This window comes from Pimephales promelas, chromosome 6 (assembly GCF_988280905.1).
Source record: "Pimephales promelas chromosome 6, fPimPro1.hap1.1, whole genome shotgun sequence".
NCBI lineage: Eukaryota > Metazoa > Chordata > Actinopteri > Cypriniformes > Leuciscidae > Pimephales > Pimephales promelas.
Genome location: NC_142774.1, coordinates 42211791 through 42224105, shown reverse-complemented (window position 1 = coordinate 42224105; position 12315 = coordinate 42211791). Strand labels below are relative to the sequence as shown.

The following is a 12315-nucleotide window of genomic DNA, read 5'->3' as shown; positions in this document are numbered from 1 at the left end:
ACATTCAACTAAACACGAACACATGATCATTAGCTGTCATCCAATCAGAGTCTAGAGCTGAAAAATCAACCCCAGAAAAAATCATGATTTCATATTGATATTGTTAAGATCTCTGAAACTCTACAGGAGACTCGTGTGTGTGTGTGAGGGATGCAGATGTAGAAAGACTAGCCCGTTTGATGACGAGGTTATTTTCGTCTCTCTGAAACACAAATTTCACACTCATTTGCATTGTCAGCTGAGGTCCGAAACAGGAAACAGTTCCTGCAGTGAGTCTGTCACCATGGCAACAAGCATGCGTCTACACACACACACACGTTAATGTATTTACAGATGTTTGGTGTTTACGCCTGCGCAGTTTCAGAATTATCCCATGGGAATTGGGAAATGTTCCTCGTCCAGATTTTTTCCCACACCGGAAAAACAAACTGGAATTGATCATACGGTCAGAAGCGTTCATATTAAAGTCACACACACACACACACACATACGACGCTGTCTCTCGATGAGAGAGGAAACACATGCCGGGAATGCAGAACACACTTCCTGTTTTCCTGTGGTGTCAAGGCTTGTTGCATCAGGGATTAGTTGTGTGTGTGTGTGGATGTATGTACACACACACACACACACACACATTTGATATATACACACAAACTTTTATAGTAGTTACAGTTAATTAATTTGACAGCATTAGTTCTTATGACGAAGTACATTCTGCGTTACAATAGTAATACATTCCTGTCATAATTTCTTCAAGTTAAATCGAACTTTTATTTTGGCGGGTTGTCATGAAGAGCTTTGAGTTTCTGTGTGTCTTAATAAACTGTATTATAATGGGCTTTCGAGCCTCCAATGGGACTAATGGTTCACACAGGAACGTTCTCCTGTCGTTCGCAGCGCCGGTGACGTGAGACACACTCGTTGTTGAGAGACTCTTATTTTGACGGCCTGAACACACAGCGCTCACATTCTTGATTTTGAATCGACCACATTTTAAAAAACAATTAATCCGATTTTTTTTTTTTTTTTTTTTTTTTGCGCAGGCCTAGTATTTAAGCATTTATTCGTCCCTCATTCCCTTACGGGTTGACCAGCACTAGATCTAGTGATGACTGAGCTCCAGTAATCCCACAATGCCCTGCTCCCCAGAGTGACCCACAGCTGTAATCCAATCAGGATCTGTGTGATTATGAGAGGAAGCAGAAGTCAGAGGTCGTGTGCTTCTGACCCACTTAGCAAAAGTCCGTCGACAATTTCGACTTTTATTTTGGTGGGTTGTTGTGTTGAACTTCACTGTCAGTCATTAAAGGCTGCTTCAAATCAAAGTGGAAGTTTTTTAGCTTTTAGTATGAATATGTTTTTCAAAACAATGATTAAATTGTCATTTAGGAGATATAAGCATTCAAAACTATCGATCCGCTAACATGGATCAGGGATTTATATGACATCACCGCGGACTTCGGCTTCTCACCACATCTCCTGTCCAATCAAACGCTCTCTAGATTCTGAAGCCCCACCCCCTCTGCTATAAACAGCACCTGGCCTAAGCGAGCGTTGACGAGGGCGTAACACGACACCGTTTCACTCTGTGGAAACACACACCGCAACACACCCAACTTCCTTCCACAGTGTTGCATTCTTTCTGCCGCAGCGTGTGTGTGTGTGTGTGTGCAGCATTCCTCCGCTCACGTGTCTGATGTGTGTATGGGGTTGCAGATCCCACACAGATTTTTGCGTTGAACCCACCGGCCCCGCCGCGCTGCTGGAGAATGCATTGTTCTGTTTGAGCCACAGGGACGCTCTCTCGGAGAACTGCAGCTAGTGTTCGTGACGGCGGTGAAACGTTCATCGCACGTCATCTTTAGAACAGCTCAGAGATCCACTGGTTGATGATCACACGTTGATCTGATTGGTTCCAAGGTGGTTTGTGACGTCAGAAACACCAGCGATTTCAAAGTGTGTTTTTGAGACTGTCTTTGGTTCACTGCAGCTTTAAGGAGGAAATACTTATACACTTATCAACTTATGAACTTAAAGTGTATTACCACATACACACATAAACAACATTAAACGCTGCATTTACAACACGGGGGGACTTTCATAAAAGTCTCAAAACTCTTTGTATTTTGTGTTATTTTAGTGTATAAATAAATATATATATTAATTTGATTAGATTTCAATATTCAGTGTTTATTTTGTGTTTCTAGCGATTAAAGGATTTGTTCAGTTTTGAAAAAACTTTTGCAGATAATTTACTCGCCCCCGTGTCATCCAAGATGTCCATGTCTTTCTTTCCTCAGTTGAAAAGAAATTAAGGTTTTTGATGAAAAAATGATGAAAAACTTGATGATTTTCTCCATATAATGGACTTCAATGGGAACCAGACGGTCCAACGTCCAAAAGACAGTTAATAACAGTTTCAGATGCAGCTTCAAATGTCTTTAAACGACACCAGACGATGAATAAGGGTCTTATCATGCGAAACGATCGGTTATTTCAAAACTTATTCCAAAAATGTAACTTTTCGCGTTTGTAACGTCACGTAATACGTAATTACGTTCAAAAGGTCACGGGCGACGTAGCCGGAAGTACAGAGTCAGTGTTTACAAGTTGAACGCATAGGTTGAACGTGCAAACTAACTCAAACGCCGTTTACAAAAAAAAGGAATTAAAAGGTAAAACAACGATGTCGGACGATTTTGATTCTGTACTTCCGGCTACGTCGCCCGTGACCTTTTGAACGTAATTACGTATTACGTGACGTTACAAACGTGCCTCACAGAATAGAGCAAGGCTAGCATTTGCCCTTAGAAAAGTTACATTTTTGGAATAAGTTTTGAAATAACCGATCGTTTCGCTTGATAAGACCCTTATTCATCGTCAGGTGTCGTTTAAAGACATTTGAACAGTTTGCACTGAAACTCTCTTTTGGACCTTGAACCATTTGGTCCCCATTGAAGTCCATTATATGGAGAAAATCCTGGAATGTTTTCATCAAAAACCTTAATTTCTTTTCGACTGAGGAAAGAAAGACATGGACATCTTGGATGACACAGGGGTGAGTAAATTATCAGCAAAAGTTTTTTCAAAAGTGAACTAATCCTTTAAGAAAAGTGCATTGCAAATAAAATGCATTATTTTTGTGTGAATGTTGAAAGTTCATTAGTTACGAAGCAAACTCAGTTCAACTATAGCCAAAGTAACTGGGTTTTATTTTTGATAGTAAAAGTGAGGACTATCATCACATAATGCCGTTCACACACACACATCGTGTTAAAATACTGCAGTCGTCAGAATGATGCTCGGACGTGCGTCTCGTTAAACTCATTAACGACTGAAGGACTGTGTGTGTGTGTGTGTGTGTGTGCAGGAGAAGCCAAGAACATCCCTCCGTATCCCGGGCCGAATAAAATGCGGGATTGTTACTGTACAGTGAACCTGGACCAGGAGGAGGTGTTCCGAACCAAGACCATAGAGAAGTCTTTATGGTGAGGACACACACACACACACTCTTACTCACACACACACTATGCAATCAATAAATGCATCACTGCAGCCTCATACATCAATGTAACAATGAAAAATAATTTAATTAAGAAAAAGAAGACCTGAATGTAATTGTTATAATACCCACAATCCCCCCCCCCCTCTCCGCTGCAGTCCGTTCTACGGCGAGGACTTTTATTGTGAAATCCCGCGCAGTTTCCGCCATCTCTCCTTCTACATCTTCGACAGAGACGTGTTCAGGAGGGACTCCAGCATCGGTGAGCGTCTCTCATTGACCTCTGTCTACAGGTCATATCACAGGATGCTGCAAGATCTACTTCCTGTTGTATCTTTTCGCCGCACTTGTGCAGAACTCACGCTGTGATTGGCCGGCGCTCCAGAGTAGTGAAAGCTGATTGGCCCTGACGGAGTGGGCGGGGGAACTGTGTGTGTATACAGTACAGTGAGAGATAGATCTGACACTGTTTATTCAGAGGGATTGATGGGGATTTTACCAGATGAGGCTCTGTGAGCAACACTTCTCTGCAGAAATAGCCTGCATTTAATTTAATTAGCTCCTTTAATTATAAAGCTTGACCAACCAGATGATTATGTTTCATTAATGCAGCTGCAGGCCTTAATATGTTACACAGATATTGAGGAGAGAGAATGTTTGGAAAGCAGGACAAACAGGGATAAAGTGTTCAATTGTTAACCTGAAACTTTCTCAGGAAATGTGAGCAATTTCTGATGCAAAGAGAGAGAGAGCATGTTGAGGTGTTGCTGGAGTTTGCTTGGAGACAGGATTAGTGTGTGTGTGTGTGTGTGTGTGTGTGTTGTTTTCTCTCATGCAATAAATAAGATGCAATAAGTAAGATCTGATCTGGCATCTGTGATTGTGATCTGTTATTGTGATCTGTGATTGTGATCTGTTATTGTGATCTGTGATTTTGATCTGTGATTGTGATTTTTGATCTGTGATTGTGATCTGTGATTGTGATCTGAGCTGTAATTCTGATCTGTGATTGTGATTTTATCTGGGATCTGATCTGTGATTGGGATCTTATCTGGGATCTGTGATTGTGTGATTGTTATCTGATCTGTGATTGTGATCTCATCTGTGATCTGTGATTGTGATCTGTGATTGTGATCTGATTTGGGATCTGTGATTGTGATCTGATCTGTAATTCTGATCTGTGATTGTGATCTGATGTGGGATCTGTGATTGTGATCTGATCTGTAATTCTGATCTGTGATTGTGATCTGATCTGGGATCTGTGATTGTGATATGTGATCTGATCTGTGATTGTCATCTGTGATTGTGATCTGTGATTGTGATCTGATTTGGGATCTGTGATTGTGATCTGTGATCTGATCTGTGATTGTGATCTGTGATTGTGATCTGATTTGGGATCTGATCTGTAATTCTGATCTGTGATTGTGATCTGATCTGGGATCTGTGATTGTGATATGTGATCTGATCTGTGATTGTGATCTGTGATTGTGATCTGTGATTGTGATTTGGGATCTGTGATCTGTGATTGTGATCTGTGATTGTGATCTGTGATCTGTGATTGTGATCTGTGATTGTGATCTGTGATTGTGATCTGTAATTGTGATCTGTGATTGTGATTTGTGATCTGTGATCTGTGATCTGTAATTGTGATCTGTGATTGTGATCTGTGATTGTGATCTGTGATTGTGATCTGTAATTGTGATCTGTGATTGTGATTTGTGATTGTGATCTGTGATTGTGATCTGTGATTGTGATCTGTGATCTCTGATCTGATCTGTGATTATGATCTGTGATTGTGATCTGTGATTGTGTGATCTGTGATCTCTGATCTGATCTGTGATTATGATCTGTGATTATGATCTGTGATTGTGATGTGATCTGTGATTGTGATCTGTGATTATGATCTGTGATTGTGATCTGTTCTGTGATTGTGATCTGTGATTGTGATCTGTGATTGTGATCTGTCATCTGTCTACAGGTAAAGTGGCTGTGAAGAAGGAAGACCTGCAGAAATACCACGGTAAAGACCACTGGTTCCCACTGCAGCCCGTCTGCGCAGACTCAGAGGTGCAGGTATGTGTTCATACGCCTACGCACGCATGTGTGTGTGTGTGTGTGTGTGTGTGTGTGTGTAGGCATTCAGGTCCAGTGGATTTCAAAACAAATACAGTGTGTGTTGAGCACAAACATGACTGAATCCATGTCACCTTGAGCTCCCGAACGCTTTACACCCTCCTAGGTCACGTGACCACTAACAGCTTCATCACACAGACACACACACACACACACGCGATCGAGAGATTTAAAGTGTCATGTGTGAAGAGTACGCGTGTGTGAATGAGCTCGAGTGTTTAAGAACGAGTCTAGGACTGAATCAGTGTTTTATAGCAAAACATATTAATCCGATGAGCAGATTCATTAACAGTAGTTATTACTCCAACACATGCGTGACATCATTAACCGGCTAACTGTGTGACAGTACGGTTTCGGGGAACAGTGGAGACTGGCTGGTGGGTCTCCTCGTGTTATGATCGTGAAGCCGAGAGGGAAACACACACCAGATCTCCAGGGCAACAGTAATATAGTGTGTGTCGGATAACCTCAGAAACATCTGTATGCGCCCGAGGACCCGCAGAAACACAGACGCGTTCACTGAGAGGAAGGATGTGTGTGTGTGTGTGTGATGAAGAGGCGAGACTCTGTCCATAAAGCGCTCATTGTTGCGCTGTGTGTGAAGAAGAGCTCATTTGCATATTGATGATGTCAGCTGAAGTCAGACAGAGAAACTTTGTCTGGATTGGAGGAGAAGTTCGAGAAAATCGAGCTGAAATTAAGGCTTTCTTAACGTCTGACGGACGCTCGTCAACTTCAGGATCTCTCCAGTGTTTCCTGTGAGTCTGTGACTCATCAGCAGCAGCAAGCTCTGTCTTCCTCTAGCTCTGTTTTCATTGGTCTCTCCCTCTCTTCGGGTGGCGGGGTAACCATGGTAACGATCTTCTCTCTCTCTCTCTCTCTCTCTCTCTCTCTCTCTCAGGGAAAGGTTCACCTGGAGCTGCGTCTCAGTGAGGTCATCACAGACAGTGGAGTCGTCTGCCACAAGCTGGCAACACGGTGAGCCAATCACGAGCTCCACACAGACACCCGTCAGCCAATCGCAGCTCTCGACTGTTAGCCCAGGGCCTTTTCACTGATATCCAAGAGTTCATCAGACACCAGATATAATGTTTGATATTGTTTGATTTTTACGTAGTTTCTAGTGTGTCAGTTTAATATTCAGAGTCCGTTCGACCGATGAGTCGACCAATCACGTGAGTTTGGGGGCGGGACTATCTGACAGTCTGACCAATGACTGATGAGAGATCTAGGTCGTGGGTTCGATTGCCAGCAAATGCGTAAACTAATAAAACGTATGTCTTGAATGGAATGTAAGTCACTTAAATATAAATGTAAATCAGTTCAATTTGCATAAAGCGCAGGAAGTGAAGATTATATTTCTATTAGTTTTGCGGAGACACAGTTACGGTTTCCACAACATTTGTGAGATCATATCTTTTGACCAGATAGTCACAGAGACTTGGGATTGGGCTCTTTTGACTCAGCCTATCATAAAGCCAATAAGTAGTGACATAACAACTTCATGGCCACGCCCTAGCAACCACTTAGGGCACCGTAGCAACCATAAAACAACATTTACAAGCCATATTTCAGCTCCAGTAAATGTTAGAGACGTGGAGCTCGGCTTTTTTGACTCAGACTGTCAACTAGTCTTTAAGTGTCGTCCCATAAACGCTGCAACCCAACGCCCAGTTTTTCCACTTCACACTTTCTTCAGGAAATGTACGTTCTAGTTCAAACTCTAGACTAGTTTAACACTGAGAACAGAAGTGAGGAACACACACCTCAGCATTAGTGTGTTCGTGCTGCCATTCTGCACACTCACTGAAGTGTGTTCAGCATCACACTCACGCTCTGCTGATACGCCACTGTGTGTGTGTGTGTGTGTGTGTGGGGTTTGATGATTTTATTAGCGCCTCACGCTTTATTTAAGGAGATGAGAGAAACGCAACACTCAGAGTAAATAAATTAACTGATGTGTGTGTGTGTGTGTGAGAGAGAGAGAGAGATTTTGTGTGTGTGTGTGTGTGAGTGAGAGAAAATTTGTGTGAGAGAGTGTGTGTGTGTGCTGCATATGTTTGTGTGCGTGTAAGAGACAGTCGGAGTGTGTGTGTTTGTGTGCATGCATCTGTGTGTGTCTTTGTGTGTGTATGTTTGAGAGAGAGAGAGAGAGAGAGAGAGATTGTCTCTGTGTTTGTGTGTGTGTGTGTGTGTGAGAGAGAGAGAGAGAGAGAGAAAGTGTGTGTAAGAGAGAGAATGTGTGTGTGTGTGTGTGTGTGTGTGTGAGTGAGTGAGTGAGTGAGGGAGAGAAAATTTGTGTGTGAGAGAGAGAGTGTGTGTGTGTGTGTGTGTTTGTGTGCTGCATATGTTTGTGTATAAGAGACAGTGGGAATGTGAGTGTGTGTGTGTTTGTGTGCGTGTAAGAGACAGTGTGTATGTAAATGTGTGTGTGTGTGTGTGTGTGTGTGTGCGTGCATGCATCTGTGTGTGTCTTTGTCTGTGTGTGTGTGTCTGACAGCGTCAGTGGCTCCATGTCTGGACCGTTTCCCACACTGGTGCATTCTGGGTAATGAGCTTAGTGTCACAGTGAGCCGCGTCTCATTCACAGGATATTTATGCAGCTTCCATTTTAAGACACAGTGAGGATGACGTCTTCACACACACTGATCGCTGCGCTGGATGCTGCGTCCACAGGGAACATCACACACACACACACACACACACACTCACACATTAATATATATTTGAGTCTCAGTCCTGCCGGCCTCGTGTGTGCTGTCAGTGTCAGCTGGGTTTGAGTGAACGGGGCTGTGTTTTTGATATTGATAATGACGTTAAAGTAAGGACAGCACATGATGTTGTGTGTGTGTGTGTGTGTGTGTGTGTGAGGAGGAATGAAGAAAAGGATGCAATCGTTCATCAATGCTTCTACTCTGATGATGTCAGTGTGTGTGATTTTCAGCGGACTCAGTTTTATTCCAGCGCTGGACGTCATGCTGTGTGTGTGTGTGTGTGTGTGTGTGTGTGACCATTATATAAAGAGGCTTAACACACAGAGGAAGTGCCTGGAAGGATCCGATGGTATTAGAGATGCTGTAGATCCTGTTCATTCATCAGCATTACACGCGCACACACACACACACACAGCTGAGCTTTTATTCATTTCCATTACTCAATATACAACAGCACTGTATGATGTGATGTGAATCTGAACGTGTGTGAATGCGTCTGTCAGGACGATGCCGTTCAGCGGATGATGTCACACCACAGCTCGGCTCTGATTGGCCGGTTATGACATCATATAGGCCAGTAGCACAACAAGATTGCTGCAGTTTGTTTTGAGGCCGTGTGTGTGATGCTGGTCTTACTGTGATGTCAAAACAATCACAGCTTGAACTATTCTGAACGACGTCTGAAACGTTGTATTTCCAGCACTTCTCATGTTTATCGACTCATTAAATGAATACGTTTATTATATTATATCATATTTTTTACAGCATTCAAAATAAATCATATGTACAGAATAAAAAAGGCTACTGCGACTTAATTTCACAATTCTGACTTGCGTGTTTGAATTGCAATAAACATGTCTTATATTCATTAAAATTGGACTTTATAACTCGCAATTATCTGTGACTTATTTAGAATTGTTATAGAGTCAGAATTGTACGATATAAACATGCAATTCTGAGGAGAAAAGCTTACACTTATAATTGACACAAAACAAAGTTTAAATCATTAATTGAAGAGTTCAGATGCAAAAGCCTCTAAGTGCCATTTGAAATTTTCTTCTTTAATGATGATTTTTATCAAACTTGTATATTTAAGTTCAGTAATTTCACTTAAATGGCAATGAAGATTACCTATTAATTGTCATTTAAGTGAAATTACTGAACTTAAATATACAAGCTTGATAAAAATGATCATTCTAGGAGAAAATTTCAAATGGCATTTAGAGGCTTTTGCATCTGAACTCTTCATTTGCAATTATATCTATTGCAATATTTAGCTTCTGTTTATGAATAAGTGTATAATATATTGTGATCATTGATGACGAGTGTGTGTGTGTGTGTGTGCTCCTCAGGGTTCTGGAGTGTCAGGATCTGCCCATAGTGAACGGCCAGTGTGACCCGTACGCCGCCGTGTCGTTACTCGGACCCTCCAGGTGAGATCAGACAACAGAGCTGCTTAGAAGAACACACACACACACACACACACACACACACGCTTGACTGCACATCATGGCCACACGCGCTGCTTTAAAACATGTGACGTGTCCAACTGAGGTCGCTAGTTCTTAGGGCTGGGCAAGAAAATCGATTTTTCGATTCTCAATTCTCAACTTTATTTATCTATTAGCTTAGTTTTAGTTTTAGTTTTCCTCCACTGTTCATAGGATTGCATGTTACAGTGAATGCTGGGAGATTTTATATGTTTTTTATCTTAAACATAAAATAACTTGATCAGATTTATCCAGTTTTCATCATGCATCAAAATCCCGTCTCTTCACTGCATGCGTTAGATATATAGAGATCTGCTTTAATGTGCCCAAGTGCACCTCAGATGAAGAGTTTAATATGCTGCATGTGGCTCTTCATTTCTTTTTACTAATTAAATTCAGTGTCACGTGATCCTTCAGAAATCACTCTAATATGAGGATCTGATGCTCAAGAATATCTGTAAATCACAATGATTGTGACGCAATGTAAAAGCAAAACATAAAAGCGTTTGTCACCCTCACAGGTCAGAGGCCAAGAAGACCAAAGTCAAGCGGAAAACCAACAATCCCCAGTTTGATGAGGTCTTCTTCTTCGAGGTAGGAGCTCATATACACACGCAAACCAACATTATTAAACATGTCTCTCATCATCTCAGTTTATTGGCTATAATGGTGATGAAAATTAGCAGAACTCAGTTCTCAGATCAGTGGATATTTGACTGGTTTTGGTCCTTCTGTTGGACTCTCACACATGAATTATGTTGAATATCTGATACACAATTAGATAATACCAGTTTAGCTCAACCAGTGACCAAGCAATGCTTCATGTTGTTCTGTGTGTGTGTTATTACAGAAAACACACTTCAGCAAAACATGATCAGCTCAAAGTGTCCGAATCATTTCTGCTCCCAATCTTTACTGGTAGTCGCTGTATGAAGAGTTATTGGGTGTAATATGTCCCAGTTTACTTTATTTTGCTCTCCTCACTCACAGAAATGAACTACAGTGTCCTGATCACACTAGTGAGTGTGTGCGTAATGTTTTGGTTTGACTGTGTGACAGGAAAGATAAAGAACCAACATGTATTAATTTCAGTGAAAGTCTTGAGATGAGAGACATCAGTGATTACGTTCTGGTTCAGATGGAAAGTTCAATACGGTGCTATGAATGATAATTGCAGGTGTTTGTACTCTAACTTCACACACACACACACACACACACACACACACACACTGGTGGATTGTGGTTTCTCACTTTAACACTCCCCACACCCTCAACGCTCGGGGCTCACTGCACATCTACCGGATGTCTCTCTGACGATCTCCAGTGCCGCTCGTGAGAGTTTAGCGTTCATGCGACAGCCGCTCGTGTTATCAGACGTGACAGCTGTTTTCTCTCTGTCCTCACACACACACACACACACACACACACACACACACACACACACACACACACACACACACACACACACACACACACACACACACACACACACACACACACACACACACGTCTTCATCATCATTGTTCACACACCCACACACACACATATCATTAAACACAGTTATTCGCTCGTGATCAGAAAGGAAATGTGTCCGACGGACCCGTCTTCCAGAGTGATGTCACGTATCCGCGTCTCGCCTGATTGGTCGGGTGGTCTGTTGTAGGGATGCACCAGTATGAAAGATTCTGGCTGATGCCGATAACCGATTATTCTTTTATTTGAAAGCTGATAATCGACTGGTTGATAAATCTCAATCCACATTTTTATATAACTTTTGAGAGCCTGATTACAAAGACAACAGTCTCATCATGTCACACTGAACTGCGTTTTCTCTTATTCAAGTCATTCCAATCATATTTCATGCAATTCATAATCACGACGTTGAAGAGTCGCACCTGAAGCGTCTACGCTGAAGGAAATAATACTTTATTTAAGCCGATAACATTAACCCTCTGGGGTTGTTCGTTTCAGAGTCACACTCGGGGTGTTCGGGTCCAAATGGACCCAAAGGCCGGGATTCATATTAAAAAAAAAAAAATTAAGATTTTTTTTTTTACTCGTTTTTTATGATATTTTTTCTTTTGAGAAAATTTCAAAAATAAAAAAAATTATAATTAGTAGTAATGCAATAATTATGACAAATAGAAAAAAATATTTAAAAAAATATATTTAAATTTTTTTTTTAAAGCTGTATTTCATTTTAGAGTCAAGCCTAGGCCTCAAAAAGCAATTTTTGAAATGAGATGGATGCCATCTGATGGACAAACTGAGCATTTTAAAAATGCAAAACACATGTATAATCTGAATTTTTTGGTGTGTTTGTGTATAAAAGTGTGTTTGTGTGTGTGGATGTGTCTGTTTTGCACTCTTGATGTTTTATAGATTCACCCCTTCACTGTTGTGTGCTTTTTTTCAAGATCGTGGCTGATTTGTAGATTGTATGCACAGAAAAAGTCAGTATTTTCACATTTTTGC

At 41.4% G+C, this 12315-nt stretch overlaps 1 protein-coding gene across 5 annotated transcripts in view; it reads left to right on the top strand.

Annotated features, from left to right (window-relative positions):
* Window positions 1–12315, top strand: part of rasa3 (RAS p21 protein activator 3) — a 43098-nt gene that overhangs the window by 8470 nt on the left and 22313 nt on the right. For 4 of the 5 annotated variants that reach the window (XM_039646978.2, XM_039646982.2, XM_039646981.2 and 1 more), the window contains exons 2-7: window positions 3371–3488; window positions 3661–3764; window positions 5481–5575; window positions 6537–6613; window positions 9702–9782; window positions 10361–10433. In XM_039646978.2, coding sequence (XP_039502912.2) covers window positions 3371–3488; window positions 3661–3764; window positions 5481–5575; window positions 6537–6613; window positions 9702–9782; window positions 10361–10433 — 548 coding nt within the window. The remainder of the gene's footprint in view (window positions 1–3370; window positions 3489–3660; window positions 3765–5480; window positions 5576–6536; window positions 6614–9701; window positions 9783–10360; window positions 10434–12315) is intronic. The other variant, XM_089132593.1, reaches the window with a different exon arrangement.